The sequence below is a fragment of the Culex quinquefasciatus genome, chromosome 3 (genome assembly GCF_015732765.1).
Source record: "Culex quinquefasciatus strain JHB chromosome 3, VPISU_Cqui_1.0_pri_paternal, whole genome shotgun sequence".
NCBI classification, from domain to species: domain Eukaryota; kingdom Metazoa; phylum Arthropoda; class Insecta; order Diptera; family Culicidae; genus Culex; species Culex quinquefasciatus.
This window is the reverse complement of record NC_051863.1, coordinates 29,647,685-29,669,272: the sequence shown is the minus strand read 5'-3', so window position 1 is coordinate 29,669,272 and position 21,588 is coordinate 29,647,685. Positions and strand designations below refer to the sequence as shown.

At 32.5% G+C, this 21,588-nt stretch overlaps 1 protein-coding gene across 2 annotated transcripts; it reads right to left on the bottom strand.

Annotated features, from left to right (window-relative positions):
• Positions 1 to 57: 57 nt before the first annotated feature.
• LOC119769900 (prisilkin-39-like) lies at positions 58 to 21,370 on the bottom strand. Of its 2 annotated transcripts, XM_038263701.1 has the most exons (3): positions 21,351 to 21,370; positions 21,158 to 21,271; positions 58 to 811 (listed from the first exon to the last, which is right to left on the bottom strand). In XM_038263701.1, the coding sequence occupies exons 2-3, from the start codon at positions 21,167 to 21,169 to the stop codon at positions 251 to 253; spliced, it is 573 nt and encodes a 190-aa protein (XP_038119629.1). In that variant the 5' UTR covers positions 21,170 to 21,271; positions 21,351 to 21,370; the 3' UTR covers positions 58 to 250. The 2 variants fall into 2 exon arrangements, with proteins under 2 accessions (XP_038119629.1, XP_038119628.1); XM_038263700.1 differs by having other exon boundaries at positions 21,158 to 21,356.
• Positions 21,371 to 21,588: the final 218 nt, after the last annotated feature.

Here is a 21,588-nt window from a genome sequence, read left to right as displayed (position 1 = left end):
GTGCATACATAATGGACGTTGTTAATTTGGATCGTTCACATCGCACAATAAACGCAATTACAGAATAATCAGTTTTAATTTATTACAGGTCATCACGATTGGATGAGAGGTTATGTACACAATTCAATCAAGTTCATAAATAAGCTTTGAGAAACCTACATCAAAAGTACAAAGGTGTGACGAGAAACTGGGTTGCAAGTTGGCAGTTGAGGTGTGCAGCTGGCACGTTACGGGAAGCTCTCCAAACAGCTTAATAGCCGTAGTGGTATCCGGCGGCAAGTCCGGAATATCCGATGGCCGGAGCAACGCCAACGGTCGAACTGTAGTGCGGGTACGAGTGGATCACCTTGCTGTACGAAGTGGTGGCGGCGGCGGCCGCCGGCTGCACAATCTTTCCGTAACCGGTTCCGGCAACGACCGGGATGGCACCGTATCCTCCGTAACCACCATAACCGCTGTATCCGTTGTATCCCGTGGTGTAACCGGCCGGGTAGAATCCCCCGGTGTAACCGGTGTACTTGCCGAGCCCGTCATAACCACCCAGATATCCGGTGGTGGCGGCCGGAACGGCATAGCCGGACTTGATGACCGTCGTGTGGGCCACCGGAGCGACGTAACCGGCCGCAGCAGCAGGATGGTAGCCGGTGACCGAGTAGCCCAGCTGATGGGCGTCGTAGCCGAGACCGGAAAGGCCGTACCCAAGGCCGATGCCACGCTTTTCGGGCTTGCGGGCTGCAGCGTCCACCAGGGGGGACGAAAGGTCCGAGGTGGCGGCACTGACCGCGCAGACGGTGGAGACGGCGAGGATTACCTGGAATTTGGTAAAGAAACATGAATATTATTTAGTTTGCGAGTTTAGTATTGTTTCTTTTTTTGTAATTTTACATAAATTAATGTGTAAAAAAGTCAAATACAATACATTCTCATTGATTTCCGTGATTTCAGTATCGCGTTTAAAAACATATATTCAATTCAACAGAAAAAATCATTCTCTTATCGCAACCTAATTGACTTAATTCAACCTCTAACCGAACCGATCAAAGCACCGCTTATCCGCCCCGAAATCCCTTTTTAGCTGGCAGTTAAAACGAATCGAAAAATTTAACCCCTTTCAGCGGTCAGCAAAAAATGAGTCAAAATGATCAGCCAGAAAAAAAATCTCTTCTCAAATTGAATGCAATTTCCCAACACGATGATGGCCAACCGAACAAAAAAAAATCCCATCATCAGGAGCAGAAAAAAATCCACAAAAAGCGAAACAACAAGTTCAATCAAAATTTACTGCCACCTTCATCGAAAAAGAGGTTCCCGATAAAGTGATGCGAACAGAAACGAAACAAAAAAAAATCGCACAGAAAGCAGCATTTTATTTCCAATAAAAATTAATGACCAGAATGCTTTCGTTTCACTAGGGGGAGAAGGATTTTATTTAGCTCGAAGGGAAACACACTACAGTGAAAATAAAATATGTTGACCACATGAATACTGACTGACGGGAAAGTTTTCAATATTTCGGTAGGAAAAATAATTGGTTTGCCCAGTGGCAGTTTGTTGTGTGTACGCGGAAGGTACAGAAACTTTTTCGCAGTGGTCACAAATGGAAGTAATTGGTCAGTCAATTTTATGGATTTTATTGGGGAAAGTTTCAATTTTATGTGAGAATGAGAACAAAGATGTCGGATAAGGCTTATCGAAAAATGATGAGATGGTTAGAGTTTTGAATTGTTTTCAATTAACTTTACTAATAGGTGAAGTTAATTTCAGCGAGATTTTACGGTCCAATTTACCTAATTTCTTTTTATTATGCTTACAGAGCAATTTACAGCAAGTTAAAAAAAAGTTATTCTTTGTGAGTTGTTATCAGAAAGAAACATTGCTTACATTTTCTTATCATTAAAAGCATTTGGGGCCTTAAAAATTATTTGATTTGATTAAATGTATAATATTTGTACAAAAGAACAGAAAAATTCATAAAATCTAAAATTGAACATTTGGTCAAAAGGGCTAACTTTGGATAATCGAACCACGCAATATTTTATATATTTCTTATTTTCGATTGTTTAGCTTAAACTTCTCTAAAGTGATTTAGAACATTTAAATCCAAGATTGTGAAAACATAATAATGCTGATGAAATATTGAAAAAAGCTTTTTTTAATTTCATAGGCAATCAACTATTCAAATTTGACTAAAATGGGGTCGCAGAACTTGAATTTGATGGAAAACCAACTGATTTTTTTTTTTTTTGTTCCTTTTTCGAATTTTCGAAGTCCCATAGAAACCTTCGGATATTCGAATTTCCGATAAACGAGTCTGGACTTTACTAAAAAGCACAATTGGCAAGAATTTGATACTATTTCTATAAAAATCTACGTTTCAGAAACGTTTTTCAGAATGTTGAAGGTGGTACCGTTTGATTCCAGATGGTAATTTAAAAAAGTTTAAATTTGGAAAAAAGAAAATTAAATGATTGTTTTTGCCTTCCTCACCTCTATGAGGAAAGGCTATAAAATCACTCGAAAAAATCTTTATTCGACCTCGTAGACCCACCTTCACGTATACCTATCGACTCAGAATCGAATTCTGAACAAATGTCTGTGTGTGTGTCTGGATGTGAGTCCGTGCACCGAAAAATATGCAAACGATTATCTCCGGATGGGCCGAACCGATTTTGACCGTTTTGGACTCATTCGCTCCGTCTTGGGGTCACACAAGACCCTAGTTAATATTATGAAGTTTAGAAGAGTACTTCAAAAGTTATGCTAAAAACCCCCGATTTAATATCACCAGAGGTAAAATAGAGCCTTTCTTACAAAATGATGAAACTCCGAGAAATATATTGGTGCAATTATTTTTTCAGAAACATAATAATACCACCCAGTGAGAATTTTACCTAAAGCTTCGATTCTTTTTAGGCTTAACCTCAATTGCCTTTTTTTTAATTTCAGAGGTATATTATTTATCGCAAGATATTTAAATTTAATTAAAAAAAAAACATATTGGATTGACATTATTAGAAAAAAAAATCAAGGGTGCTCAGTCTTTATTGTTAGTATATGATTAACTTAAAAAAATATGTATCGCTATTGCACTTTGTCGATCTATTATGAGAAGCCAGTAAGAACACTTTCACGCGCAACGTAAAACGCGCAAGCGTAAATGCGCTGGCGTTGAAGCTTCGACTTGACGACTTGTCGAGCTTTCGAGTGAGAACGAGCCGGGACTTCGAATTTGATGTTCAGCATATGATTTTGTATAAATCCAAAAATTTAATAGGAAAAAATAGGGTAAAAATAAGACGAAAAACACCAAAATGGCTATATCTCTGGAAATACATTTTGGAAAAGCTTCAAATTTTGGGCCCAAGCAGTTTATGGCGCATGTTTTCGAATGGCTTTTTGTTTGAAACTGAATTCTTTTAATTTGAAAGTGTTATCTCTAAAATAGTCCAAAAAAGAAAGAGCGCATCTAAACCTTCAATTTAGTAAAAGGATTTTTTCCTGGGACGAATCCTCGCCATGCACGAATTTTTTAAGTTTTCTGAGAAAAGCGTTTTTCCAAAAGCAAACCTTAAACCTTTCTTTTGTAAGAAAGGCAAAACGATTTTAACTAAATTTCCGAAGATTGTAAAAAGGGTGGTTTTTGTAAGAAAACCCGCCATGCTATACATTTTTAAAAAGGTATTTAAATGATCTTTCTAACGCGTTCAAAAGATTGAAGTTCTGACAACCCCATCAAAAGTTGTGAGCACTTAAGTGTTATTTATACACTTTCTTTGAGGCCGGATCGCAAATATTTTGATGAAAAAGTTGTCCGAATCAATGATGCGACCCATCGTTGGATAGGTAATCAAAAGACCTATCCAATAACCCTAAAAGATTGAAGATCTGACAACCCTATCAAAAGTTATAAGTACCATAATGTTTTCAATAAACTTTTTTTGAGGCCGGATCTCAGATATTTTGATAAAAATATGCGAAGAAGGCACCAACCACCTGAAGGTGGATTAAGTAAAGTTTTATAACATAATGTGTAAAAAGTTTAAACTGACGGAAACTGACAACTGCTCTTTTGTGCTAACTAGATAGGAAATCAGCAATCTTAGTACAAATAGGCCATAGGCACCGAATTCCTGAAGTAATATTACAAGTTTATTTTGAAACAAATACGTTTCTATTTATAGATGTAATATAATCATATTTTTTTTGTGTAGTTGATGCGATATAGAGCAATTTTAGAAAAAATATGTACTAGGGGTTTTCCAGACAATCTGTACTAACAACGGCTCTTAAAAAATTATAAATTAAAAAAAACAAGAGGTTTGAACATTGTTTCTTTATAACTTTAAGAATTATTGATTTTTTGAGAAATAATTTAAATGCAATAGATGCAATGATTTATGTAATCGAAACAAAGTGTTTTTGAACCAAGTACTTTACTAAACTTAATAACTTTCAATAGGGCCCCACAGCAAATCGAATGAGACATGAAAATTTTCAAGAAAATACGTATTTTGCCTGTATTTTGAAAATGCAATTTTTTACTCTAAAAAATCTCAATCTTAAAAATCTAATGATCCTATTGTTGTTAAACATTTCGAATGTCATATGTTTTTTTAATTACTGAAAATTTTCACAAAATTACGTGTTTTCGAAAAAAATTAAGTTTTTTGCAATATTGGTATCAAATGACTGGAATTTTTTCATACATTTTGAATGTAATAACAATTTTTTTTGAAAATACTCAACAATTTCACAAAACTACGTATTTTCGATATTGTTTTTTGCGATATTGTTATAAAATGATTGGAATTTTTTCATGCATTTTGAATGCAATAACAATTTTTTTTGTAAATACTCAAAAATTTCACAAAACTACGCATTTTCGAAAAAAAACTCAAAATTTCAATTTTATGCAATACTGGTATCAAATGATCGAAATTTGTCATACATTTCGAATGTAGTTTTTTTTTAAATACTCATTATTTTCACAAAACTACGTACTTTCGAAAAACAAAACTAAAACTTTTAGTTTCTGCAATATGGCTATCAAATGATCGGGACTATACATTTGGAATGAGTAAACTACAATTTTTTAAAATACTAAAAAAATCAAAACTACGCATTTTTGAAAAAATGCACAACATTTCTGTTTTTCCCATTATAGGTATCGATGGATCGGATTTTTTTTTTTCATACATTTCGATTGTAATAAATTTTGAAACTATAAAATTATGAGTAATTTTTAGGAAATACGTAGTTTTGTGAAATTATTTAGTATTTTCAAACATGTTGTGAATACATTTGAAATGTTTAAACAAATTGCATCATTTGATACCCATAATGAAAAAAAAAATTAAGTATTTTTTCAAAAATACTTTGTTTTGTGAAGAAAATTGAATATTTTCAAAAAAAATGTTATAACTTTCGAAATATGTGGAAAAATCCCGATCGTTTGATACTTATAAAGTTAAAAAACAAAAAAATGAGTATTTTTTACAAAAATACGTAGTTTTGTGATTTTTTTTAGTATTAAAAAAAATATTACATTCGAAATGAATGAAAAATCCTCATTATTTGATACCCATGTATATATTCAGCAATTCCATTTGAAAAGAGCCTACACCGAAAAAAAGTTCTCCGATCGGGCTCAAAATTTTTCTGAGGGTTCCTTGGGAAGGTGGGTCTAGGAGATCTTATTTAGGAGTTCATTTTAGGAGTAGTTGTATATTTTTTCAGTAAGGGGAGGAAGGAAAAAAATTACTTGGATCAGCGTCCAAACAAGCATCCGTATCCTTGAATTTGTTTTTATTTGTTGTCTTTGATATATCTACAATGAACCATCATCCAATTGCCAAAATCTCAGCGCACGTCACATCTTCAAAGCAAACACTGCACTCAATTTCCACAACGACTTAATCAGAGGAAACTCGATTTTCCCACACACTCACCCGAAACCCACCTTCTGATGACCCTTTCCTTTCTTCACACCCACATAATTCACTGAACTTGTTGTTTGGCAGTATCTGTCCGTCCGACAGCGCACATCAACTTGCATGAAGTAACTTGTATTTTGCTAGCACCCCGGTGGTGTGAAAGAATGCAATCACAATTGCACCCCGTTCTCGATGCAGCGATGCAAAAGGGGTCGCAAGAAGTTTGTCCAACACTGGCCGCTCTCTTGCACATCTCCGATGTGCAGCTTCTCCAAAATTGCATACTTTGGGACTCCACTTCGAGTGTATTTCTGTACGTATGAGTGTGTACACTGTAGGACCAGGAATGTCTGGGTGGGATCGAATCGTTTGGATAGTTTGATGCATTCTCTGCAGCTATCAAGCATGACCGAAAGATTGCCATTCCAGCGCGTCAAGTAGGACAGCAGCAGCCGGGGTGGGGAGGTCAAGACCATTCCCGGCAACAGCATCAACAACAACAGCAGCTTGGAAAGTGTAATGTCTGGATTGATAACAATGTGGGTGATGTGTGGGAGTGCAACGCCAACGGTTTACGAGAACGTGAGAAAGTGCCCAAGTGTGGTTGGTGGGTGGTGGGTTGTGGCGCACGAACGAACGTCGTTGACCGAGAAGTCACTCATCCGCGATAATCCTTCATCATGCCAAGGATTTGTGGGGGGTAAGGAAGGATTTGCTCTTGGGATGGAAATAGTGGCTAACTCAAATAGTGGCTAACACGAAGGCACTTGAATGTAATTTTCATATCATAAAGTGGAAATTACATCAATTAGTATGTAAAGTTTGTAAAAAAGTGGGTACAACCCTTAATCCGAGATTTCTCGGGGCTACCCCCTGAAATCAAAGATTGACCTATCACTAGGCTAAATTCCAAATGTGAGCTCATTCTGACCACGGGAACCCCTCCCTCTAATCGCTTGAAGTTTGTATGGGAAAAATCGACAAAATATATGAAGAAAAGCCACTGTTTCAGTTTTTTACCTGTGGAGGGCGCAATAGTCAACCATTTTTTTTTCAATTCTCAGATGTAGGACCTTCTTTAATTAAGATTAACTTTCCCAAAGACGACTTTTCCCATACAAACTTCAAGGGCTTAGAGGAAGGGGTTCTCGTGGTCAGAATGAGCTCAAATTTAGAATTTAGCCAAGTGATGGGTCAATCTTTGATTTCAGGGGGTAGCACCGAGAAAGTTCGGATTTGGACCACCCTATTAAGCACTGTAACATTTTGAGCTGAAACATGAAATTCAAACTTTAGCAATAAGCTAGTACATAGTTTTGTTTAGTAACTTATGTCGAACGTTTTGCTACAAAAAGCTAACAAAAAGATGGTTTCTATAAAAAGTTCTAAAACAAATTCTTTAAAAATGCAAAAAAAAACGGGCAAAAAAGTGTTTACTCCTTGCACTTAAATAAAGTTATTTGTTTCTAAATCATCCAATTTGAGTGTCCCATTAAAAAAAAAAATTGAACTTTTATATGCAAACTTTGCTATCACTCCAATGTCAAAACAATTATCTTGGAATAATTAAATATACACTTTGAAGTGAATATAAACCCGGTTTGCTGGTCTTTGCAGCGATACAAATGATTGTTTCGTTGAAATGCATCTGAATCGATCAAAAAGACTCAACTATTTCGATCGTTTTATGTATTTACAACTAGGTAGGATAATAGCTAGGTTTTTGAAAACCTAAGGATTAAAGTTGTTTTGGTATACTCTCCGTGACCTGCCAAAAATGACAAAATAAGTAAAAAAATGTGACTTTCCAGATTTTTTCAGGAATTGTTTAAACATTTAATAAAAAATTAATGCAAAATCAAAATTGAAGCAGAAAAATTTTTTTTAACCAAAATAGGCAAATACTTTCCCCCACATTAAAATTGTCCAGAAAAACTTGGGCAAAAACTAAGTGTGCTGAAACTATTAATTTTCATTGAAAAAAAAGTACAATATATTTGTTAATTTTTGCATTTTTATTTAGATTTCAGATTTTTAATAGAGCGTCCAATTTCCCTTCCCGAGAAAAAAAAAACGGTAATTTCGGGGATTTGCCGTTTCCCGGGAAATGTATAAATTTCCCGGGAAATCCCGAAATTCAAGCAAAAGAGCAATTCTCTGAGATTTCGGTCATTCGATTTTTTCTGTATTTTTTAATCCGGCTGAAACTTTTTTGGTGCCTTCGGTATGCCCAAAGAAGCCATTTTGCATCATTAGTTTGTCCATACAATTTTCCATACAAATTTGGCAGCTGTCCATACAAAAATGATATGTGAAAATTCAAAAATCTGTATCTTTTGAAGGAATTTTTTGATCGATTTGGTGTCTTCGGCAAAGTTGTAGGTATGGATATGGACTACACTGAAAAAAAATGATACACGGTAAAAAAATTTTGGTGATTTTTAATTTAACTTTTTGTCACTAAAACTTGATTTGCAAAAAACACTATTTTTAATTTTTTATTTTTGATATGTTTTAGAGGACATAAAATGCCAACTTTTCAGAAATTTCAGAATGGGCAAAATCTTTGACCGAGTTATGATTTTTGAATCAATACAGATTTTTCAAAAATCGAAATATTGGTTGCAAAAATTTTCAACTTCATTTTTCGATGTAAAATCTAATTTGCAATCAAAAGTACTTTAGTGAATTTTGATAAAGTGCACCGTTTTCAAGTTATAACCAATTTTAGGTAACTTTTTGAAAATAGTCGCAGTTTTCATTTTTAAAATTAGTGCCCATGTTTGCCCATCTCTGAAAAAAATATTTTTGAAAAGCTGAGAAAATTCTCTATATTTTGCTTTATTGAACTTTGTTGATACGACCCATAGTTGCTGAGATATTGCCATGCAAAGGTTAAAAAACAGGAAAATTGATGTTTTCTAAGTCTCACCCAAATAACCCACCAATTTCTAATGTCGATATCTCAGCAACCATAGGTCCAATTTACAATGTTAAAACATGAAACATTCGTGAAATTTTCCGATCTTTTCGAAAAAAATATTTTCAAAAATTTAAAATCAAGACTAACATTTCAAACGGGCCAAACATTCAATATTACGCCCATTTGAAATGTTAGTCTTGATTTTAAATTTTTGAAAATATTTTTTTCGAAAAGATCGGAAAATTTCACGAATGTTTCATGTTTTAACATTGTAAATTGGACCTATGGTTGCTGAGATATCGACATTAGAAAATGGTGGGTTATTTGGGTGAGACTTAGAAAACATCAATTTTCCTGTTTTTTAACCTTTGCATGGCAATATCTCAGCAACTATGGGTCGTATCAACAAAGTTCAATAAAGCAAAATATATAGAATTTTCTCAGCTTTTCAAAAATATTTTTTTCAAAGATGGGCAAACATGGGCACTAATTTTAAAAAATGAAAAACTGCGACTATTTTTAAAAAAGTTACCTAAAATTGGTTGTAACTTGAAAACGGTGCACTTTATCAAAAATTCACTAAAGTACTTTTTGATTGCAAATTCGATTTTACATCGAAAAATGAAGTTAAAAAATTTTTGCGACCAATATTTCGATTTTTGAAAAATCTGTATTGATTCAAAAATCATAACTCGGTCAAAGATTTTGCCCATTCTGGAAATTTCTGAAAAGTTGGCATTTTATGTCCTCTAAAACATATCAAAAATAAAAAAATTAAAAATAGTGTTTTTGCAAATCAAGTTTTAGTGACAAAAGTTAAATTAAAATCACCAAAATTTTTTTACCGTGTATCATTTTTTTCAGTGTAGTCCATATCCATACCTACAACTTTGCCGAAGACACCAAATCGATCAAAAATTCCTTCAAAAGATACAGATTTTGAATTTTCACATATCATTTTTGTATGGACAGCTGCCAAATTTGTATGGAAAATTGTATGGACAAACTAATGATGCAAAATGGCTTCTTTGGGCATACCGAAGGCACCAAAAAAGTTTCAGCCGGATTAAAAAATACAAAAATTAAAATTAAAGAAAAAAGACCGATTCCGTAGAGAACTGCTCAAAACTAAACATTTTCTGTATTTTTTTACCCATTTTTTTGAAAATGCTTTAGAGAAAAATTAAGAAACTTAATTTAATATCAAGATTTATTTCTGTTGACAACAAATTTCTGAAGCAACTGGAAATAGACCTTGCTTCATGGAAATAAACTACAAATAACAATTCAAGTTAACTTTTTAAGGAATAATTTTACCGCCAAAGCAAAATTGGGGGAGACCAAAAATTTAAATAAAATTTGTAGCAGCCTTACTTCAATTCGTTCAAAAAATTTCTATTTTAAGTAAAATTATTATGGAGCACTGGTGCAACAATGGGTGTCAGAAGGTTTCAAATTAAAGAAAAGGAAGAGTGGAAGCGGGAAGATGACAATTTAAATTATTTTTTCGATCTATAAAAAAACGTTTAACAGAAGGCAATTATAAAAATGAATACCATGTGGAAAAAATCATTAGAAAATCATTGAAAAATTACATTACATTACATTCGTTTCAACTGAATGTGTCTCTCAAACTGGTCACAGAGGAGAGTTTTAAAGAAATTTGAAGATTGTGAAGTATGGATTCATTTTACTTATTGTCCAAACACTTTGATAAGAAATACTTCTCAACAAGAATTACAAAGACCATTTTTTTGATATATAAAATCAAACATTTTCTTGTAGTTGTATGAGTTTTTTATGTAATCATGCTATTATTTGATCTTTACACTTATTTTTACGATTAAAGTCGCTTTTTCTATTAAATTTTGATGCAAAATATGATTCAGAAACAAAATTAGAACAATCTTCAATAAATTTAGAATTTCTCGGGAATTCCCGGGATATTGGCTGATTTTTTTTTATTATTTCGAAAAATAAAGATAGTGTTTTACGTACGAAGTAAACAATTTAACTACCATTTGATTAGGTATAATTTGAAAATGATTGAATTCAAACTCGTTTATTCTAGACTTAATGACTTGGGCTTTAAAAAATTATTTTATTCTTTAAAATTAGGCCATTTCTAGAATATGTTGGTTTTTTCTTGGTCTCGTGAATATTCAAGCATTTTTAATGATTTAATTAGACAGTCCCTGTGAAAACTGGAAATTTTAGCTTGCAAATTACATATCTAGGAAGCATAATATATAATTAAATGTACAAAAATCTATCCCGTTGTTAATCCTAAGATATTAAAGGGTACTTAAGCATTTTTCACGCTCCCTCATATTTCCGTGAAATTTTCTGATTTTGGATAGTGGTCCCCGTAAAAATTACACTTTTTAGCGTGAAAAATCACTTAGCCAAGTGATAACCAACAGAACCAATTTTTCCTGATTAAACTTTAACAACAAGGGGTCCAGTCTTCAAAGTTCTGAAAATTGCGAAAAAATATGTTAAAACTTTTACAACCATAAGCACTATTGAACAAAATTGAAACATTGCAAAATTTCCGCAAAAAATAAACTTAAGGTGAATTTGCCTTGAAAAAGGGTGCATTAAATTTCAATTTTTGAAAAGTACTTACTTTATGATTTCAAATCCAATATTGCATTTGAAAATGAAGCGAAAAAGCCGTTTTTAAAAGTAAATATAGAAAAATTTTTTTTCGTAAATTGGCCAAATAATTTTTGACCGCCCCAGGTCATATCTCAAAAGCTGTCTTTGTTTTTCCTCTAAAAAAAATAGAAAAACTAATGTTGTGGCACAAATTTTGTTTTTTTTTTTTTGTGCTAAAATGTGAAAAAGCAATTCTCTACAAAATCGGTATTTCGTATCGGTATGAAGAAAATTCAAAAATCTGTATCTTTTGAAGTAATCATTCGATCGATTTGGTGTCTTCGGCAAAGTTGTAGGTATGGATAAGGACTACACCGAAAAAAATAATACACGGTAAAAAAATTTGGTGATTTTGAATTTCCCTTTTTTTCACTAAAACTTGATTTACAAAAAAACAATATTTTTTATTTTCTTAATTTTTTAATATGTTTTAGGGTACACAAATTGCCAACTTTTGCGAAATTTCTAAAACGGGAAAAAAATCTTTGACCAAGTTATAAATTTTTGAATCAATACCGATTTTTTTCACAAACAAATTTTTTTTTCAGCTTCATTTTTCGATTTAAAATCGAATTTTGAATCAATCAGTACTTTTTTAAAATTTTCATAAAGTGCACCGTTTTCAATTTATAGCCATTTTTAGGTAACTTTTTTGAAAATAGTCGCAGTTATTTTTTTTTTAATTAGTGCTAATGTTTGCTCCTTTGAATAAAAGGCTTTTTCTGAAAGGCTGAGAAAATGCTCTATATTTTGCTTTTTTGATTTAAAAAACAGAAAAATTGATGTTTTATATGTCTCTCCCAAAAAAAACCCACCGTTTTCTATTGTCGATATCTCGACAACTAATTGTCCGATTTTCAATGTTAAAATCAAGTTAAAATAAGAATCATTAAATTTTCTGATCTTTTCGAAAAAAATATTTTTTTATTAAATCAAGACTAACATTCCAAAAGGGCTTAACATTTAATATTACGCCCTTTTTAAAAATACAATATAAATTAAATTCCAAATACTCCTTTAAACTCAAATATTTATCTGTGAGAGAAAAAAAAGCTTCATGTACTGAAAAATTCGTATGCCCAAAATTAAATGAGAAAATTTGTTTTCGTTGTTACGACCTGACCTTAAAAACTTAAATCTTGTTGAAATATTGATTGTCCATATTGATCCTTTTAAAACTACATATCATTCAATAAAATATTACCTAAGGAAGTCATTTCGTGCACACTTAGATTTTTTAACCAAATTCGGTAGTTAAAAATCAGTTAAGTTTAGATTGGTAAACCATCTATCGAAATTAACATAATTTAACCGAATTTCTGTTGCACGTTGAATAATAATGAACTTCACTACCAATTTTTTTTACCGAATTCGGTAATTTTCGGTTTACCAAACTGTTCAGCTGTTGAAAATTCGGTTAAATTCACCGAATTTGGTAAAAATCTAAGTTTGTTTATTCATGCGAATAAATTTTTATTACATATGGCATGAAAAATCTTAATAATGATTTTGAATTGGATTTTGAATAATAAAAAAATCCTATGGATTTTTCAAAACCATACCAGCAAACGTAAAATATTCCTGCTGCAGCATCATCAATTTGCAGTTTCATCGATTAAAAGGTGGACAAACATTGACAGGCATATTGTTTGCCCGAGACAAACCAGCTCCACGTCCCAGCTTTTCGTCCAAATTGGCAGTCCATCACTTTTTGGGCCGAACGCATTCGCCCTTGTTTGCCTTGCCGACTTGATTAAAAATGGGAAAAGGTATGATTTGGTTTTTGGGAAGACTGATGACCAGATCCGACCAATGTTTGCACTAAGGCCTTTTTCTCTGAGTACGACATCCAATTTTAATCTACATACTGTTGGCATCGACATTTTCTGACAGACTTAACAGAAATGTAGATTTTGGGGGTACGGATTCTGTCCTGTTTACTGTGCACTTCAATTCATTGCTACTCGTCGAGGCTCGACTGCCAACTGTAACGGATTAGGTTGAAAATTTATTGGATCAAATTTAAGACTCACATTTGCAATCCAAACTTTAAGCACTTGAATTAAAATCTTAAGACGTCAAAAAAAGAAAGAAAACTGCCCTGCCATTGCTCAAAGCTGCCCAAAGCCAACAAATCACTCCCTTTTCCGTCCTCCACCCCCCAACACACGGACAAACGCGTGGAAAACTAATTTCCAGTCAGCAAACTTCCTTTCCTCCCGGGTGGGACAGTGCGCTAAAGTGGGAAAAGGAAAATTAAATCTTTGTTGGCGAGCGCGTTCGCTCGCTACGGATAGTTTGCTTTATTCAACGCTGTTTGCGACAGTACTGGGAATGGTGGGGGGGGGGACTTTTCCCTGGGGAGTCGAGGTAGGAAAACTAACCGGAGGGAAAGACAACATTTTTCTGCAATTTCCTTTTACTGTTTTGGAATTAAATGAAGGAAGAAAGAGTAGAGTTCATGGATTTTTGTGAAAATTATAATATTTTTTTCAACTACTCTTGTTTAAGAATTTATTAAAATAATGAATTATTGGATTTCAAATAATCACTAGTTCAGTGGAACAATTGATAAAATTTATTTATATTAGTTTTATAAATAAACACAAAAAATCTATATTTTTTATGTTTCCAGTGTTTGAGATAACATTTTGAACAACTTCTGATCCAAATAAACTTCTTACTTATAGTATTCTTACCAATTTAAAAGTTTTAATTTTAATTTAGTAATAATTTTATTTTTTTTGTCAAATCAAACAGGGAAAAATCTTAGTAAAATGTTTTGAGCATTTTTTAAGACTGTTATGGGTAATTCTCTACCAACTCACACGAAATCGGGAAAAGTTGCCCCGACCCCTCTTCGATTTGCGTGAAACTTTGTCCTTTGGGGTAACTTTTGTCCCTGATTACGAATCCGAGGTCCGTTTTTTGATATCTCGTGACGGAGGGGCGGTACGACCCCTTCCATTTTTGAACATGCGAAAAAAGAGGTGTTTTTCAATAATTTGCAGCCTGAAACGGTGATGAGTTAGAAATTTGGTGTCAAAGGGACTTTTATGTAAAATTAGACGCCCGATTTGATGGCGTACTCAGAATTCCGAAAAAACGTATTTTTCATCGAAAAAAACACTAAAAAAGTTTTAAAAATTCTCCCATTTTCCGTTACTTGACTGTAAAAAATTTTGGAACATGTCATTTTATGGGAAATTTAATGAACTTTTCGAATCTACATTGACCCAGAAGGGTCATTTTTTCATTTAGAACAAAATTTTTCATTTTAAAATTTCGTGTTTTTTCTAACTTTGCAGGGTTATTTTTTAGAGTGTTACAATGTTCTACAAAGTTGTAGAGCAGACAATTACAAAAATTTTGATATATAAACATAAGGGGTTTGCTTATCACGAGTTATCGCGATTTTACGAAAAAAAGTTTTGAAAAAGTTACTTTTTGTGTTTTTCTTCGTTTCGTCGTCCGTGTCTGTCGCGGGTGATCATGAATGGCCATGATCGATGACGACCAACTTTTTCAAAACTTTTTTTCGTAAAATCGCGATAACTCGTGATGTTTATAAGCAAACCCCTTATGTCTATATATCAATTTTTTGTAATTGTCTGCTCTACAATTTGTAGAACATTGTTACACTCAAAAAAATAACCCTGCAAAGTTAGAAAAAACACGAAATTTTAAAATGAAAAATTTTGTTCTAAATGTAAAAATGACCCTTCTGGGTCAATGTAGATTCGAAAAGTACATTAAATTTCCCATAAAATAACATGTTCCAAAAATTTTTACAGTCGAGTAACGGAAAATGGGAGAATTTTTAAAACTTTTTTAGTGTTTTTTTCGATGACAAATACGTTTTTTCGGAATTCTGAGTACGCCATCAAATCGGGCGTCTAATTTTACATAAAAGTCCCTTTGACACCAAATTTCTAACTCATCACCGTTTCAGGCTGCAAATTATTGAAAAACACCTCTTTTTCGCATGTTCAAAATGGAAGGGTCGTACCGCCCCTCCGTCACGAGATATCAAAAAACGGACCTCGGATTCGTAATCAGGGACAAAAGTTACCCCATAGGACAAAGTTTCACGCAAATCGAAGAGGGGTCGGGGCAACTGCTGTGTGAGTTGGCGGAGAATTACCCTTATACAATATATAAATTTTAAAACAGTCTTCTAAACGTGAATGAAAATTTTAATAATGTTGTAAGACATTTTTTGCAATTCCGTCGTGAAACTATTTACTTTTCCTGTCATTCTTGAACGACGAAATAGCATACTTTTCTGTACCAAAAATAACAGAATCGAATAGCAACACTTTTCAAAGTAAATGCTGAAAAGTTCTACTTTTCAGCACTCAAATGGGTGCTGAAAAGATGAACTTTTCAGCACTTGTTTCGAAAAGTAACACTTTTCAACATTTTTTGATTCAAACGATTTATTGACAAAATACATGAAAATTTGACATAAAATTTCACTCAGTGTGTGTTTTTTTGGAATTGCAAAAAATGTTGTATGGAACTCGTTGCAAAACTTGATTTTTTCAGCACTCTTCGTATTTATCCAACTCGGTGAATCTCGTTGGATAATTGTACGACTCGTGCTGAAAAAATCCTCTTTTTGCAACTTGTTGCATAAACTACTATTTTTTCATGATTTTGAAATTAAGTATGAATTCTATAATATAACTGTTTGCACTTGATCTTTGTTGGGGAAGGGATTGTAATATTTTATTGATATGTTTTTTTTCGTAATAATTACCTCTACAAACAATATAATTATATCCAAGATCTTTTCATACTTTGTACTTACTTTGCAATAAAAATAAGTTTTGAATTATTATTTTTGCATAACTTTTAACTTCTCATGCTCTTTAAAAGTGTGAAACTGGATCTTTTTTTTTAATGTTTTTTGGTAGCTGTTAAAGTTAATTCAAATTTTCTTTATTGCACTTAAAAAATTAAACTGAGTTTCAAAAAATTATTTATAAATTTAAACAGGATTTTTTCCCAAACAAATTTTGGTGTGTGGTTGTAAGCCTTCAAGCGCTTTTTTTGATTAAAAATTTAAAAAAAAAGTTTTTCAATGGTTCCTAAATGCTTCGACAATAGATCTGAAACTTAATATTATTTTTTTAGGCTATTATTTTTTACCCCAAAATTCCTTTTAGAAAATTTTGAAAAGGGGTGGACAAAAATGATTAACGGCTAGGAATTGTTTTGAAAATTCAACATTTTTTTTTCTTTGAAGAAAAATTTAAAGAAAACATATTTTTTTATTTGATAAGAAATTAAGATTAGAATGTGAAATCATATTGCAACGAGTTTAAATTGTTTAATATTGTTATGTTGCTTACTATTTGAAATTTCATTTTAAATCTCAAGCTTTATTTTCAAGCTTAAAACCAAAAAATTTACTTTAAAAAATGGCTTTCTATAAACAATTTAAAAAAGAATAAATTGTTGGTAAAAAAAATGTTAAAGTGTTTTTTTTTTTCCTTTATAATTTAACCAAGCTGGATAAAGTTGTGCATCATAATTTCATTCTTAATTTAATAAAAATAAATTCATGTCAAAAAGAAATAAATATTCTTTCACCAATCAAAAAAAGAAAAACTGCAGAATAATATTGTGAAAAAACGAGATATTTTATTTATTCAAAAGTAACAAGAAATAAATCTAATTTGAGTAACACAGTAATTATCATTTTTTTATGTTTTACATAAAATTTCAACTCAACTTTGAAAGTAGTAAAAATGTTTTGAAACATGTAGGTAGTATGACAAAATTCCCGGGATTTTTCCAAAACCAGTAATTTCCGAATCCCGGGGTTTTTCCAAAACCAGGAATTCCCGAATCCCGGGAATTTTTATATTTTGTCCCGGGAAATCCCGAAATTTAAAAAAAAACTAATTTTGGTTTGAAAATTCAAATTTGGTTTTGAAAATAGATGAACAGTTATACAGAATACTAAATTGATTTACTCACCATATATCAGCGGAAATTGCTAAAATTTTAGTTTACAGATCCGCCTTAAAAATTGTTTATTTAATATTATATATTTTTGAATGGACTTAATTTTTGATTATTATATTAAATTACAAATTTATTTAATTAAGATAGTTAATGAAGTTATTTTTTGCATATTTTTGATATTTTCTTGATTGATTTCGGTTAAAACAAGAACAAAACAATACAATTAGTACACTGGTTTTCAAATTTATTGCTCTAACATCGCCTGTACCTAATCAGACAACTAGTTACCATAAGTGACTTAAAGATGATTTGTATTTTTTTTTTTAATGAAGGTCTAAACTTCATAACAAATTAATTTTATTTGTAGTTACTTTTTTATTAATTTAAGGGGCTACATACATGTAAATCGACAAAAAAAAGTCAGGGGTTGGAGTAAACACACACTTAGTTTTATTTAAAATCTGTTTTCAGGGCATTAAAAAATACATTTTCATCTATTATCAAAACAATTTCGAAGACATTTGGTTGTATCAATGCCGAGATATGGCTATTTGAAGTTAGCAGTTTCAAAAAACGGGTGCCACGATATCTTAACACTGCCTTGACCAAATCGGCTCAAAATTTTGGTGAAGACTCGTTAAACCGATCCTGTGTGCATGAAGAAGGCCGATTTTCAAAAAACTTATTTAAAAAAAAGATAAAAATATTTTTGCGTTTTATATTTAAAAAATCGTCAGTTTTTGATTTTTGTTTTTTTTTAATGAAAAATTTTAAAAATCGGCCTTCGTCATGCACACGGGATATATTTTGGGAGTCTTCACCCCGAATTTCAGCCAATTTGGTCCATCCCATCTCGAGATATCGTGGCACCCGTAAATCAACTTGGTGTTTCGAGAAAAACGCTCAAAAAGTTTGACAGTCCGCTTTGCGCACGGCAAAATTTTGAGCCTCAAATCGTCTCTAACTCAGTTTAATCATTTGAAATGTTCATGAAATTTCCAGGAGCGATTGAAAATCATATTTTTAGTGGATTTAATAAATTTTCTGTATTATGAAATTTTGTGATTTTCTACATGTATGTTAACCCCTTAAAAAGCCATCAAGGTTAAAAAATCTTAAAAAAAAAATTATCCATTTCATCAAGCGTCAAAAAATAAAATGAGATTAAATTTATTAAAATTTTATAAAGTTATTAAGAGTTTAGTCTTAGTTTCTTTATTAAAATCTATTACAATTTATCTTAAAGTCACTATAACATAGAAATAACAAATATATTTTCACATTGGATTAAAAATTGTGGTGCATTTGAAATTCAAAGCACATCAAAGAACATCACAAATAATTTCTTTTATTATTGTCTAGATATAAGTGCAGATTGTTACCAATTTAGGTATTGAGCTATTTCTATAACTTTCAGCTAGAAAAACATAACAAGTTTTATAAATACATAGATTTTGAGACAGTTTCAAAAATTTCCCGGGATTTGAAAAATGCTTTTCCCGTTTCCCGGGAAATTCAATACCCGAAAAAAATGGACGCCCTACATGGAAGGCTGTTGAACAAATTAATGTAATAACTACATTTTTGTGAGTTCACAAGTTATAATTTTATAAATAAATTAGTACACACAAAATTTAGATTTCTAGGTAAATTTTCAGTTAAATTTTTGATCTTCAGTTAAAAGCTGTCAAACTTCTTTGGACTATCAGCAAATTATCACTTATAAATAAAAATAATGATCCAATTTCGGTAAATTTCAAGTAATGAGATTTTGTTGTGTTAGTTACTTTTGTTTGTTTGTTTTTGTCTATAGACTAAATATTCAAACCAAGGTTAATAAACCAGGTTAAACCAGGTTAACAGGAAAACCCATACAGTCGAAACGGTACTCATGAGGCGAATTGAGATAGCTGTTTTAGCTTTGTTTCAGCACAATATTTTGATTTTTCAGTTTAATTTCAGTTAGAACAGGCACACAACAACAAAACAAGTCCATCGTTTCCGAAATTTCAAGCTTTAAGTGCTCAAAAAACGGTAGTCCCAATTTAGACTGTAGTCTCGATTCGCCTTAGTTGACGGTACAAATCCGTTTTTGTTGTATTTTGACAAAATTATACATTTATTTTAAAATTCTTGATGGGTAATTCTCCACCAACTCACACGAAATCGGAAAAAGTTGCCCCAACCCCTCTTCGGTTTTCGTGAAACTTTGCTCTTAGGGTTAATTTTGATCCCTGATCACGAATCTGAGGTCCATTTTTCGATAACTCATGACGGTGGGCGGTACGACCCCTTTCATTTTTCTGGTTTTTTGCCAAGACACATTTTTCAGTGATTTGTGGCTCGCAACCGTGAAGAGATAGAAATTTGGTGTCAAAGGGACTTTTGTGTAAAATTAGACGCCCGATTTGATGGCGTACTCAAAATTCCGAAAAAACATAAATTCATCAAAAAAAAGTTAAAAAATAGTTTTAAAATCGCTGCCATTTCCCGTTACTTAACTGTCAAAAATCGTGAGACATGTCATTTTATGAGAAATTTAATGTACTTTTCGAATCTGAAATTGTTCATTTAGAACAAAAAATTTCAATTAAACATTACGTGTTTTTTTTTAACATTGCAGGATTACATTTCAGAGTGTAACAATATTCTACAAAGTTATAGATCAAATAAAAACAAAAATTTTGAAACATAGACATAAAGGGTTTGCATGTATTCTTCACGAGTTATCAGATTTTTACAAAAAAGTTTTTTGAAAAAGTTATGATTTTGACCATTTTTTACCAGTTTTTCAAATTTCAAACCCCAAAAACTCAGTCGTGTGCTTTTGAACGTATTGAAAGTATGAGTTGGCGGAGAATGACCCTGATAGCTTTTCAATCAGCTAAAACTGTGAGTCTCATTTTCACTGGTTATGGTTTATGGTTCAGCAAAATCTAAATATATAAAAAATTAATTTGGTTATTTGTTCCGTTTATTAAACACGCTTCAAATAAATAAACTTTAAAAAGCTAGTATTCTTCAGTATTTCACCCCACTCCCATTCTATCGCAAAATTAAAACTTTCTGAAAAAGTCACACTTTGCGCAGGATTGTGCACCGAGCTGACCGTCGCAGGATAGAGATCCTTTCCTTTTTTTTGCTTTCTATCAACTCGCTCAGGGGAGAGCAAAAATTAAGCACACAAGACAGCATCAGCACCATTCGGGAAAACTTTCCCCTCTGCAAACCAACACACTTCCCATTGAATGAGGTGGAAATTTGTTTCCAAATTTTTTACATATTTTATAACAAATTATAAAATTAAGATTTTTTTGTAAGCATCATATTTTTCTTGATTTCTTGTGAACTTGAAATTTTCTCATCCCTGCTAGAAAAGTTCATTTTTTTCCTCGCCACACTGCAGTCTAATTTCAACTAGTTTTCCATTCAGCTGCAGATTTTCCTCGCTGGACTTTTCCTTCGCAAAAGTGGGGACGCCGGAAACACTGATCTACCTTCTTTTCGTAACGATTTTTTGCTACTTTTTTCGCTTTTGTTCTTCAACACCACCACCTCCACCAAAAGAGTTCATTCACTAGGGGTCTCCTTTTTTGCTTAAATTTAAAAGTTCCTCCACAAATACTGACACACTTTGGTTCGAAAGGGTTCACATTTCACTCACCAGCACTTTCATCTTTGTGTGTTTCCTTTTTTCTCTCTCTCTACTGCTCCTGGGGTTCAGTTTCAGAAAGGAGGAATTAATTAACTTGCTGCACTTGACACTGCACACTTGTTCCTGGAAAGAAGGCAAAATTTTATAACTTTTTAATCACTGCTGTTTTGCACCACTCCGAGAGAGAACTTTTCGCTCGTACCTTGGATTAACGAGTAACTTGCCACTCCCCTGGGGGGCGATAGTTTTATAGTTTTAAAAGTTGCCCCTTTATGGAGGGGCTCATTCGTTCAAGAATCTGGTCGATGAGTTTCCCCCCTCCCGCGAGGGTGGTAGATTTTCTTGCATAAGAATTTTCCCACCCAGCCAGCACCCTCCCACGCGACGACTCTGCTCCAACACGCCACAAATAAAGCTCATCTCGTGCCGACAGTTAAACA